This window comes from Argentina silus, assembly GCF_951799395.1.
Source record: "Argentina silus genome assembly, chromosome: Y".
Lineage (NCBI taxonomy): Eukaryota > Metazoa > Chordata > Actinopteri > Argentiniformes > Argentinidae > Argentina > Argentina silus.
Genome location: NC_139654.1, coordinates 51,252,302 through 51,265,809, shown reverse-complemented (window position 1 = coordinate 51,265,809; position 13,508 = coordinate 51,252,302). Strand labels below are relative to the sequence as shown.

Genomic DNA, 13,508 nt, shown 5'->3' with positions numbered 1-13,508 from the left:
TGTTTAATTTCAAATCCAAACTTTTGGAGTGTTGAGCTAAAAGAAGAAAACATGCTTCACATGCATTACTTACGCAGGGCACTGTAGTTAGCAAGACGGCGAGAAAGTGTCATTCCCACAGAGGGGGTAATGAGCGCCTTAGTTCCATCCAGTTGTGTTCTTAAGATATGTTGGGAGCAGTTTACTGGACTCAGATTAAGCCTAGTTCTAGACTTATACGAAAACCTCCAGAATCAGAGAAAGCAGCCAATAGGAACAGATCATGTTCAATAGAGCATCTCTGAAAGTGAGTCCAGAAGAAGGCCTATTTGTGTCCAGGAAACCACCCCATAATGTATCGTATCTTACTGCACTAAAAACAATACCTGAATACAATATCTGACCATCAGATTGAATCACCAATAACCCCCTCAACATGTGTGGGTGCATGAAGCCTGTGGACTAAGGTTTTAGTGTTGATTTAATGGATGAGGACAACGTCTCTGCATCTCTTCAGCTCTTCCCCATCATCTTCAGCAGGAGCTGCAGACGACGAAGCACAAAGACAAACAACGCAGAGGGTTGAACTCACACAGTCTTTACCTTCACTTTAACATACACAACTCAGGTCAAAAGTGTATCTATACAGTACAGATCAAGGGGAGAGAAAAAAAAAGAATAACGCACCACATAATCAGACACACATTCTCTCTCTCCGTCATTATAATTATTTTGAAGATTTTCACCAATAATGACTGTCAAATGTACCATGGAGAAGGGGAGGGGGGGTCTACCTGTGTGAGATGTACCTTTGAGAAGGGGAGGGGGGGGGGGTCTACCTGTGTGAGATGTACCTTTGAGAAGGGGGGGGGGGGGGGGGCTACCTGTGTGAGATGGTAGTCTCCGTCCACCAGCTGCTCTATGATGTTGAAGTGATCCGTATCGGGCACGTCTTCAAGCCTCACTTTCAGTCCTGAGCACTCCAAAGCCTGAAGCCAAAGTTCGAGACAGGAAGGGAGAGGAGAGATATGAGTGCAGTGAATTATATTGTTGCACCCTACAAATGAGTATCAGTGTTATTGAAATTCATATAACAAATAAATATTACTTCCTAAAAATTGGATTACTATAATAGTACATATTTACTTGTTATTCATTCCAGGAATGATGCATCATACTGTAGCCATGTTCTGATAGCCATCCATAAAACTCCTGTTGTATAACAGCATTCTATTCATATACCACAGCTGACACCAGATATGTGACTGGGCCAGTTCAGATGGCTTTTAGGGAGCCAGGCCATGCAGTACAGTACAATGTTAAAAGAACCAATATGAACCGACACAGTGAGGTTTGTGTCGACATGATGGTGTGAAAACTATACAAGTGTCTTGCGCTAACTTTATAGTAGTCCTCAGACTGTTTCCGGAATTCCGGTGAGTCGTTCTGTGCCACTGCGACCACAATGTCACACGTAGAGGAGGAGAGCTTGAGCTGCGGAACCAGCTGACTGGGGCTGTTCCTCAGAGCCACCTCCCTGAGGGAGGAGAAGAGAGGAGGGACGGCTCAGACTGGCACCGACCAACACTGGACAATCACACGCACACGCATTACATCTAAATCCCCCTCTCTAACATATACACAAAGGCATACATAAAAAAAAAACACACACACACACACACACACACACACACACAAATGACCATTGATAAAGACCTCTATACCACAGGGTCCTCGTTAACAGAGGGTCTTTGAGTGGGGTTTAGGGGTTGGGCCAGTGGAAGGTTTTAACGGTAGCATACGGTATACAAGCTTACACCAGTGTAATTCCCGCCACATCATCCATAACGTTGTTTTGCCATTACACCCGCCAAGTACAAAAGCTGACATGTATTAAATCAATAAAATGGCATATGCAATGTGCCCGGCATGATCAGTGACACTGTGGAACATGTTTAGCCTGCTACAGTGGCCAGAGAGAGATATATAACCGCTGTGAAGCTAGCAGCCAGTAAAGTAGTGTGAAATGACCTGTTGACCTGGATTTGGTGTAAAAAAAAAAAAAAAAAAAAAAAAAAAAAAAACGCAGCTGCACCAGTTTTGGATTCAAACCAAACGACAAATTACGGCCCTTTCATTTCCACGATGCAAGTGTGTGTGTCTGTGTGTGTGTTGTGCACCAAGAGCTGGCTTTGTGTGTGTAGCCAGTTAGTGAACGTTAGCAATGTAGAGGCTAGTCTTATGTCGTACAAAAAAAGTCTTTCAAAAGGTAATTCAACATTAACTGCCAAGCACGACAGATTACTACCTTGATTACTTTTGTTAATGTGAATAGGCCATAAGGTTTAGCTTGTGAACATGCAGTAAAATACCAGAGGAAGACTTCTGCTGTCACCTGGTGCCCACAGAGTCTGGGTGCGCTTGTCTGACAATGCCACGTCCCGCTGCGATGGGTGGATTACACTTGATAGAAATGTTTTGTTTTTTGTTTTGTCTTTTAAAGGTATTGCCGGCGTAGAAGGTATTTTGGCGGGAAGGTATACCAGTTTGATAAATCTGATAGCGGCACAAGCCTAGTTGGGGTACATACTCTGTCATCTTCAGGGGCTCGTTGACATACGTGGAGAGGATGGGAAGGAGGTCGTATATACCACTGACAAGGAAAGCACCTGAAAGAGAGATAAAGAGAGAGATAGAAAAGGACATTATGAACTATGAACCATTTAAATGGTAGAAAGTCTTGTCTCTGCACGTATCGACAGTAGATTGACGTCAAATAAACAAAACCAGGCGTCAGTGTAAGACATACCTCTGGCATCTGCCCTTCTTCCTCTCACCTCTGACCTTTAAGATCACCTTCAGACCGGGCCAAAGAGGTGTTTTAAATGGTTACAAATGTTTAAAAAACTTGAGGTGTGCTTGATTTAGCATGGATTACTTTGTCTTATGATGACTGTTGGATAGATGATTCACTTACTTAAACAAATGTATTTGGTGTAAGTCGCTTTGGATAAAGGCGTCTGCTAAATGCCATAAATGTAATGTAAATGCAATTTAGCCAGTCTTGCAATGCTGCGTTTGCACTTTGAGACTGTACCAATACTTCCATTGTTCCTGATGAGTTCAATCAAGCACACCTCAAAGTTCTTCAAATATTTGCAATCATTTCAAATTTGTATTTGACCCAGGTCTTCTCACATGTGACCCCTCACCTTTGATCTGGGGTGTGATATTGTACTGAGACCATTTTGTGCTGAGGACCATAGCAGCCAGGTGAGCACCTGCCGAGTGGCCACATAGGTACAGCCCACTGGAAACACACAACATATATTTTATTTAACCATTATTTTAGCAGGGACTCCCATTGAGACCAAGGTCTCTTTTACAAGGGAGCCCTGCATACACACAGTTTACGATAATACACAAACAAAATTATAACATAATAAAACACAATTAAGAAAAACAAACACATTTTTCAATAAAGAGGTCCTTAATAAAAATATATATTATTTTTTTTGCATTGTGGCTGCCAATGGCACCTGGTCCTAGCATAGATTAGTTTTTCTTATGACGACTGATGTATAGATGATTCAGTTACTTTAGACAAATTTGGATAAAAGCGACTGCTAAATGTCAAAAATGTAAATGTAATGTAAAAACTTTAAACTGCCATAGAGGCACCAGAGCAACCAATTCAAATGTTCTCTGCAGATTGTTCCAGCAGTGAGGTGCATCACAACTAAAAGTGGATTTACCCAATTCGGAGGATACCCGAGGAACCTCAAGAGCTAACCAACTCTGAGAACGAGATAGGTAATTGATGTTTTGGAATTTCAATAATGAGGTTAGGTAAGCCGGAAGTTTATGCAGTAGGGCTTTATACACAAAAAAGGAGTAACAAAGAGATCTACGGGACTTTAACAAGGTCCAGCCAACTTTTTGCTAAAGTATGCAATGAGGAGTATTAAAACTATCAGGATAAAGTGGGGGTACTTAATGGATCAGTAGCCTTGTGGTTAGAGTGTTGGTCCTGAGAGGTTGGGGGTGCTATCCCTGGCCGAGTCATACCAGAGACCTCTCTTCTTGGCACCCAGCGTTAAGGAGATGGATAGGGGGGTAAGACCCTGTGACAGACTAGTGTCCTGTCCAGGGGTGTACTTCAAGCTGCCTCACGCTACAGAAACACGAGTCATTCTGGCCTGTGCGACCTGAATCTCCTCAGACTGACTCACCTAATGTGAGAGTACTGCTGAATGACGGACACCACACTCTTCCGCACCTGTGACACCATCAAATCCATATTTCCTGAATAGAGAGGAAGAGTGAAAGAGTGAAAAAAAGAAAAGAACAAAAAGAGGGACAGCAGGAGAGGGTAAGAAGATGAGATCCACTTGGTTCTTTCCTCAGAGACAATCTATTATTATGACACATACATTTGTGACATCCAGGGTACCTTTGGGGGCAATGTCGTAGCCAATGGCGACCACCACAACGCCCTTATGGACCAATGGGACGGCCATAAATCCAGATTCCTCCTTACTGCAAGGACGTGGTCAAATTTTACAGAGAATATACATTGAGTGGAAAAGAATAACCAAAGCAGAAAAAGAGCCAGAGTTAGAATAGAGCGCCAGACAGACTGTCTGGATTTAACGAAAGCCCCTCTGCTTCGTTAAATCATTTCATTGAATCATTGTAATTGTCCCTATATGCTGTGTTGTTTGCACCATGGTCAACAGAACTAGCAGTTTGTACAGTACAAACTAAAAAAACTCAGACAGACAATGTTGTAATGGATTTTCTCTCTCTCAGTACCTGAGGAACTGCCAGTATCCACCATGGATGTAGATAACCAGGGGAACATCTGTAATAGGCAGAAAAACACAGACAATGTTAAAAACTATTAATCAAACATATCCCTCCTCTATTCTATTGTGTCTGCTGCGACATGAACAGTGTTCAAATGATTATACAGCTCAACACATACAAATATCTGTTTGTATAACTATTAACACACTGTTCAATTAGCTATTCACTAACTTAACCTAACCAAACCAAACCCTTGGGTTGCAGATACTAGTGTGACCATCTATTGAGGCCTATCCAAATAGCAGACATACACAAATACATTTAAATCAGTAGTCATATGTTTCTATCATTTTTGGGTTCAGTGTAGACATTGTTGACAAAAAGGGGGGGGGGTGAGGCCAGCTAAGCTCCGTCTGCGAGGGGATTGCATAACTATCTGTACCAACCTCCATACACATACATGTGCACACATACATGTGCACACATACATGTGCACACATACATGTGCACACATACATGTGCACACATACATGTGCACACATACATGTGCACACATACATGTGCACACATACATGTGCACACATACATGTGCACACATACATGTGCACACATACGCACCCCCCCCCCAATCCCTTTTCTCCATTGGGCGGCCCACCTAGAGAGGTTGTGTTGGGTAGGTAAACGTCCAGTTTCTCTCCCTCTCCCTCTCCATATGGAACGTTGAGGAGGGTCTGTGCCAGTCCACGGGCACGCTCCGTACCTAAACACAAACACACACGCACACGCACACACACAATATGGATATAGGCCGATTAATAGGTTAACAACGAATTCAGCAACTAATTCAGCCAGTAAAAAACTGTGTGTCACACAACACAACATATCAAAGCCTATTCAATCATGTATCTACCCGGGCACCAACCATCTGTCAAAGACGGAGACGATCCCAATAACACTGAGTACCATCCTTCAAACACAGTGAGTCATTAACCAATGTTGGTAAATAAACGACCTACGCGGTAAATAATCCACTGACCTTCTTTGACCGCCGCTACGTGGGCTTTGATGACGTCGTCCGCCGACATTCTGTGAGACCACCGAGTGGGAGAATACTGCTTCTCGAGCTCCTGTCAAACGGTAGAAGTATGTTACCGGTCGGCGGCCATACACGCCCCGGTGTACCGGCTGGCTGAGGCAGGACCAAGTCAGCGGCGACGCAGCGAACAACGCCCTCTAATGGCGATCATCCGAACATCCTCGCACTGACCTGACTTACACTGCTGTAGTCATGTTATCAAGCAGGTTTCTGGCAAAAAGTTAGGGATATTTCAAAACTGTGCTTTATTCCGGCCAAAAGAAGGCCGTGAATTAAACATATTAACTGAAAGATTGAACGCTGCTGAAATGAAAGGACTGCTATGAGAAAAGAGGATCGTATGTTGTCAGAAATGTCATGTCTTATACAATACCTTCATTTCTTCACTGTCTCTTAAACTAAACAACTTAATCTACTGAAACTTACATCATTCTTCATATCCCTCCAATTTGCCATGTTTGCTCTTGAAGTAATAGACATAGAAACACTGACCGCATAACTTGAAGTCAGGCACACAAGCCAGATCTGGGTTTTTTTCTCCTCTTTTCTGAGCTCCAATAGTGGAACTACGCTCTACTACCTATACTTCCGTTCGATGCAAATCTATGTAAATTAGGATTTCTTCCAAATAAACGTTAAACTTCTTTACGCATTTAGAAATACTAAATATGTATAAAGCAACCACAAATTATATGTAACTATACATGGGAATAAACATTTAATCATCTCAATGTATTATTTGCTGTGGCTATCCTGCCTTAAACTCAGGAACCTAGTTTCTATTGGAAGCCAGCTGTTTGAAGCCAATTGCTGTGAAGTGCTGTCAATCTCCAGTGGGAGGGCCTGACACTATCCTGCAAGGCATTTAACCCCTGCTCACCTTAGACCAGGACTAATACATTTGGGATTGAGTGAGTGGTGAAACCTGTCTGGTCGTTAACTGATCGTTAAGTGGGAGGGGCTGCTACCCTGCTAGTCATCAGCAATCACAGAATCTGCATTTCTATTGTGGCGGTCATACAGCGACAGCCTCATACCTTGCAGGATAGTGTCAGGCCCTCCCACTGGAGATTGACAGCAATTGACATCAATTGGCTTCAAACAGATGGCTTTCAATAGAAACTAGGTTCCTGAATTTACGAATGATACGAATGCTACTTGCCCCCTCACTAACTGTCTATCAGCTGTCAATAAATAGATGAACGATAACTTTTTAAAGCTAAATGAGGACAAAACAGAAATCCTCTTACTTGGCCCCAAAGACAAACAAGCTTTTAATCAGCCTTGGGAATCTAACTCCCTTGATTAAGTCAGAGGTTACAAGTCTTGGTGTTATCTTAGACTCTGATCTGAGTTTTAATTCCCACATTAGCAAGGTGACCAAGACGGCCTTTTTTCATCTCAGAAACATTGCCAAGGTGCGGCCGTTTTTAACTCAGCGGGATGCTGAAAAACTGATTCATACTTTTATTTCAAGTAGACTTGATTACTGTAATGCACTTTTTACTGGCCTCCCCAAGAAGTCAGAATCCAACTAATTCAAAATGCTGCGGAGAACAATAGTTGAACTTGCTGAAGCAAGCGCAATAATTAAGGTTCTTTACATTTGAGAAATGTTGTGGGAGAAAAGAAAGAACTGTAACAGAGTAATATTTACAAAGGAAAATTGAGGCAACTATTTGCATCAGCTTTTTGAGTTGGATGTACATTTTAAAAATGACACTAGGAACGTACACAAAATAAGTTTCATAATTATTATAATGATTATAATAATAAAGCCGCCATCAGTGATTGCTGCAATCACCAACAAAATGTAAATAATTGTAAAAATGCATTTTAACATGCATTTCTATGATTTATTAGTGGCGCTCAAGGATGATTTTCAAAACATGATTTCAAGCCCTACATCATCTCCTATGTCAACAAAAACAAAACAATACAGTAATAATCCTTATTGCTTTGGTTATTATGATGAGGTACAATTACTCAAAAAAATCACCGAGATCTGTTGTCAATCAACAATTACAATACTCTTTCATTGCTTGTATGATCATGTTTTGTACAGTCTACTAAGAATACGCACGCACGCACACACACACACACACACACACACACACACACACACACACACACACACACACACACACACACATACACTCAACCATCTGTCTCCCGCCAATCGAGCCCATCTGACGTCAGTAGTTTTGTGATATTTGATCCTTCTCCAAGTCGATTGGTTCCTTCAGTGACGTAGCTTCATGCCCATTGGCTAGCCTGTTCCTGTATAAAGCGGCGGGACTTTCAATTTTTATTCAGCTTTGAAAACTTGTGAGTTAGCAGCATTCTGTCTGTTTAAATATTTATTTTTATTTTTATTTGTTTGTCGTTAAAAGCATATTATAACCAGAAGGTTAACAAAATGGACTGCTTGAACGTTCCAAAGATTCAGCCAAATTCACCGCAGAAAGCCCGAGGACAAATCCAGGTAATATCATGTCCACATTATCAAGACTCGACTGGAGAAGTTTGACTAACTAACAAAAGCATTCTGACTACCTGACCTCCTTCAATGAGATAGTAAACAGATATTATGCAAAGTTTAATGTGTTTACTCTCACTGCGCTCACTGATCAGTCCTCTTTCTATTGTTGTTTGCAGGTAATCTTTGGACCAATGTTTTCAGGTAAAAGGTGTGTATAAACAATGTTTATTTGAGATTATTGACCAGTGAATATGTTATTCTGTACAACTGCACTGTAAGACATAACTACGACACAATAAACAGCTCGTCCTGAGGCATCCCGCCAAATATGATGGAGCCACTCCTTACACACACACTATATTCTGCATATCACCATTAGCTACTCCAGTCGACATAATAGATCTGTTTGCTTTAACCCTCTGTCGTTTTCTGTCATTAACATTAATTTCATATTTCATAGCACTGAGTTGATGCGGAGGGTGCGTCGCTTCCAGATAGCACAGTACAACTGCTTAGTGATCAAATACGCGAAAGACACACGGTACTCCGAAAAAGGGATGGCCACACACGACAAGTAAGAACAATATCTTGTTTATTCAATTTATTTTTCCATATCTTACATTTAACGAGTCATTTACGTGCAAACATAAACACAAGTAACAGCAACAACACCATGCAATATCACAGCATCAATATCACAGCACCACGAACAGTTTAAGACGAAGCAAAATAATTGTTTCCATAGCACTAAATACAGAACTTTCTGTTGCATTAACACACAACTTTGAATAGAATATCAGGGTTACATTACATAGCTTTCACCTTTGTGTCATGTGAGGTTAGTGATAAACTCACGAGAGGACAGATGTCAAAATATTACACTAAGGCCATGGCTTTTTTTAGATCTTTCCACAATTGTATTGGCACCACCCTAGCTTTGTTTTTCAGGTGGAAATAACTTCCTGTGCTTATTGTAGCTAGCTGACATCTTCACAATCATTAGTTTTAAGTGTTATCAAGGTTACTTTGATTGAAAACAGGAAATGTTGGACCTCCATCCAAAAGGTTAAAGGTCAATAAAATGGTCGATTTATTTTGTCCCTTCCAGAAATACAATGGAAGCAGTACCAGCCAGTCAGCTGGGTGATGTGCGTTCTCTGGCCCTACAAGTTTGCGTCATTGGAATAGACGAGGGACAGTTTGTGAGTATGATGTACTTTGTAATGTGTACCGTATCAAACCAAAATGTAATGTCATATTTGTTTCTCACAGGGGAATTATCAGCATGATATCCTATATGACCATTCCTAGGGCTCATCTGGACCAAACGCAGTGTTCAATTGAGAATCTCCAATAAAATGCTTTCTTATCCACATGGGCTTATTTATATCCTGGAAAACGTCCCATGATCACCCCAAGGTTATTCTACAATGTGCCATTTTCTAATGCTGTAATGTATCTCTTTTGTGTCCCTCAGTTCCCAGATACAGTAGAGTTCTGTGAGGAAATGGCCAATATGGGGAAAACCGTCATTGTAGCAGCCCTGGACGGAACGTTCCAGAGAAAGGTATGCACGTCTGCCAGCTGCCTCCTGTCTAGGAGTTCTCTAATACAAGGTTGAATTAAATACAACTAAAAGGCGGCAAGGATGCCCAAGGAAATGTGTATATATATATATATATTTTTATTTAAACATCATTATCTTGTTGCTGTGCTATAGTACTAGGAAATAGGCACTGTATAGAAATAGTGCACTTTAGGGGTTGGGGCGAATACCTTTTCAAATCAGTAAGTATTTTGAAACTCCAATTCAATTCCAAAATCGTTTTATTTTAATTTTACAGAAAAATGTAAAGAACACAGAGTTAAGTTGCTAACTATTGGTTATATGTAGATACTCAGACTTTTTCAATGTCTTGAAAAGTCATTGAAAATGAATGTACTTTTTTTCAATTTGTTCAATTATTTAATTGGAATTCAATTCACTTCTGTGGTGACCTCTGTCATCTTAACTCCCCTGTGGTGGTGACCTCTGACCTCTGCAGTGTTGTCTGTTTGTCTGTAGCCATTTGGCAGCATTCTGAACCTAGTCCCTCTGGCGGAGAGCGTGGTGAAGCTGAATGCCGTCTGTATGCAGTGCTACAAGGAGGCCGCCTACACCAAGAGACTGGGCATCGAGAAAGAGGTGAGAGAAATGAATAGAGAGGAGAAAAGGGGAGGAGGAGGAGGGAGGGGTACAATGCTACAAAGAGGCCGTATGCACCGAGAGACTGGAGTCAGAGAAGGAGGTGAGAGAAAGGAAAAGTGAGGAGAAGAAGGAGAATAAGAAAAAACACAGTACAATGCATCAGGGGCTCATCAAGGGCTCCTCTGCAAAAAAGACCTTGCTTTCAGGCCACATACCTCAAGGCTGGGTGGACAAGATGGGTGGAGGTAGTGGGGGGGGGGGATGGGGGATAGAGAGTGGGTGTCATGAGGTGAGAATGGAAGAGAGGACTCTTCAGATCCAGACTGTCCTTCACAAACAACTCATGTACTCTGACATTTTCTGTCCTTGTCAACTTTTGTCTTTTTCCATCACTCATTCTATCCTCCTCAAGTCCCATGTTCATATCTCTCTAATCCGATTTTTATGAGCTTCCGCTTAAAGTTATGAGTTTTCCACAAAAGTTATTATGGTGTCAGCCTCACTTCCTGTTCCTGTCCCCAGGTGGAGGTGATTGGTGGAGTTGATATGTACCAGGCGGTGTGCAGGAAGTGTTACAGTGGGCTGACAGTGGAGAAGGAGAACAGCGCCCCCCGGAGGAATGAAACTCCACCGCAACTCGCCACGGCAAAACAGCTCGACACCAGCGCGCCGAGAAAACTATTCGCCACGCTTCACCTCTGATAGTTCTCACACACACACACACACACTGTACATTTGGACATTTGAATGAATTATCTAATTACTTGTAAACCTAAATTCAGCAATGCAACATGATGACTCTTCAGATTCAAACAAACAAGACGTTTCACTCCTTAGCAATTCAAAAGGCATCCGCATGGCACATAAAATGCTGTGTGACATAAAACCATGGCATATCCTTGAATCTACCATAACATTTTAAGTTTGGTACCCCACTGAGGGTGGACGTTGAGTCTCCAATGGCCGATTGATCTGTATAGTATCTGTGTCCTATCTAGACTTTTGTTGTGTATGTTTTATATAGCTTAAATATATGTACTTAGTTAAGCCTACTTATTTGTAAATATTTAAATGAAATAAAATTTTAATTAAATTATTTTAATGCTAATTTGTTTTTATTTGTGTTTTTTGTTGAGTTTTGCTCAACATAAATGTACCCACAACCTTCCGCCAGTGTCCAGAATGTCCACTTATAACCAACCAACCAGCAAGTGTGAAAACCCCATTTGTAAAAGAGGGGACGGACCTGAAAGTACATTTGTCTAACTCTAAAGTAAGCGAATCATCTATACATCAGTCATCATGCTAGTGTGCACAACAGCTAATGTCCAACACTTCTTGGGGGGGGGGGGGGGGGGGTTATATTATTGTTAGGTAGGATGTTGGAAAATGCTGGAAAAAACATGTTATTTACCAAATCACAGAAAAATCTGTCTGATTTATGCATATGTACTTTGGGTGGTGCCCCCATTGAACATGTCCCCGCTTATAAATACCTTTAATTAGCATTTGGTTTGACAAAGACTTGACATTCAGAAAACATACAAAGGAGCAAAGTTCAGATTTAAGGTGGCCTTCTATTATAGGAATAGATCTTGCCTTTCCCTAAACAGCAGAAAGCAGATTATGCAATCAACCTTCATGCCAGTGCTTGATTATGGTGATATCATCTATCAAAATGCAGCAACCACTACTCTTAAACCTTTGGATGCCATCTACCATAGCACCCTTTGCTTTATCACAGGTGATAGTTTTAATTCTCATCATTATCAAAAGGTTGGCATTAAAGTCCCGTAGATCTCTTCATTACTCCCTTTTTGTGTGTAAAGCCCTATTGCATAAACCCCCGGCTTACCTAACCTTGCTATTGAAATTCAAGAACATCAATTACCTAACTTGTTCTAAGAGTTGGTTAACTCTTGAGGTTCCTCAGGTCTGACTTGGATAAATCCACTTTTAGTTTTGGTGCACCTCACTGCTGGAACAATCGACAAAAAACATTTCAGTTGGTTGTTCTGGTGCCACTCGGGCAATTTAGGGATTGGTGAAGGATGTGATTGTTTCTCCTGATATATTGTGGTTTTATATGATGTATTGGTTTCTGTATTTAACTGTGTTGTATTTTGTATGTATATGTTTTGTAATTGTATTGATATTGTGGACAGGGTGCACCTGCAAAAGAGGCCTTGGTCTCAGTGTGTTTTCCCCTGTAAAAATAAAGGTTGAATATACATTCACTGAGCCCTTTATTAGGAACACCTGTACACCTTCTCATGGTGGAGGTGGTGTAATGGTGTGGGAAATGTTTTCTTGGCACACTTTGGGCCCGTTAATACCAATCAATCATCGCTTGAATGCCACAGCCTATTTGAGTATTGTTGCTGACTATGTGCATCCCTTCATAGCCACAATTTACCCATCTTCTAATGGCTACTTCCAGCATGATAATGCACCATGTCACAAAGCAAAAGATGTCTCAAACTGGTTTCATGAACATGACAATGAGTTCCGTGTTCTTCAGTGGCCTTCCCAGTCACTGGATCTGAATCCAATAGAACACCTTTGGGATGTGGTAGAACGGGAGATTGACAGCTTGAAAGTGCACCTGAAAAATCTTCAGGAATTGCGTGATGCAATCATGTCATCAAGGACCAGAATCTCAAAGGAATATTTCCTTGTGGAATCAATACCACGAAGAATTGAGGCTGTTTTGAGACCCAGTATTAGTATAGTGTTCCTAAGTGTTCGGTGAGTGTATATGATGAGGTATATGTACTTTCTCAGGATTTGTTAACCTGTATTTAAAAAAAATGACAATGACAGACAGGATTCTGGGAACAAACTGATTTTATTCAGACGTTAGCACAAACACTCTTAAAAAGGGATCACAAGTCAATGGTAATATCTAATGTGCTTTCACACCATTGAAGTAATTGGAATTTAGACAAAACAGG

At 41.2% G+C, this 13,508-nt stretch overlaps 2 protein-coding genes across 3 annotated transcripts; one reads left to right on the top strand and one right to left on the bottom strand.

Moving 5' to 3' along the window:
• Positions 1–392: 392 nt before the first annotated feature.
• afmid (arylformamidase) lies at positions 393–6,422 on the bottom strand. Of its 2 annotated transcripts, XM_083697088.1 has the most exons (11): positions 6,311–6,422; positions 5,825–5,915; positions 5,444–5,548; positions 4,795–4,843; positions 4,433–4,518; positions 4,212–4,284; positions 3,192–3,289; positions 2,570–2,648; positions 1,381–1,516; positions 864–968; positions 393–522 (listed from the first exon to the last, which is right to left on the bottom strand). In XM_083697088.1, exons 1-11 carry the CDS (start codon positions 6,362–6,364, stop codon positions 493–495), a joined length of 906 nt encoding a protein of 301 aa, XP_083553214.1. In that variant the 5' UTR covers positions 6,365–6,422; the 3' UTR covers positions 393–492. The 2 variants fall into 2 exon arrangements, with proteins under 2 accessions (XP_083553214.1, XP_083553215.1); XM_083697089.1 differs by lacking the exon at positions 6,311–6,422 and having other exon boundaries at positions 5,825–5,965.
• A 1,804-nt stretch (positions 6,423–8,226) lies between these two features.
• On the top strand, positions 8,227–11,642 carry tk1 (thymidine kinase 1, soluble). Its single transcript, XM_083697169.1, has 7 exons — positions 8,227–8,369; positions 8,543–8,574; positions 8,827–8,940; positions 9,475–9,568; positions 9,844–9,933; positions 10,432–10,551; positions 11,077–11,642. The coding sequence occupies exons 1-7, from the start codon at positions 8,304–8,306 to the stop codon at positions 11,254–11,256; spliced, it is 696 nt and encodes a 231-aa protein (XP_083553295.1). The 5' UTR covers positions 8,227–8,303; the 3' UTR covers positions 11,257–11,642.
• Positions 11,643–13,508: the final 1,866 nt, after the last annotated feature.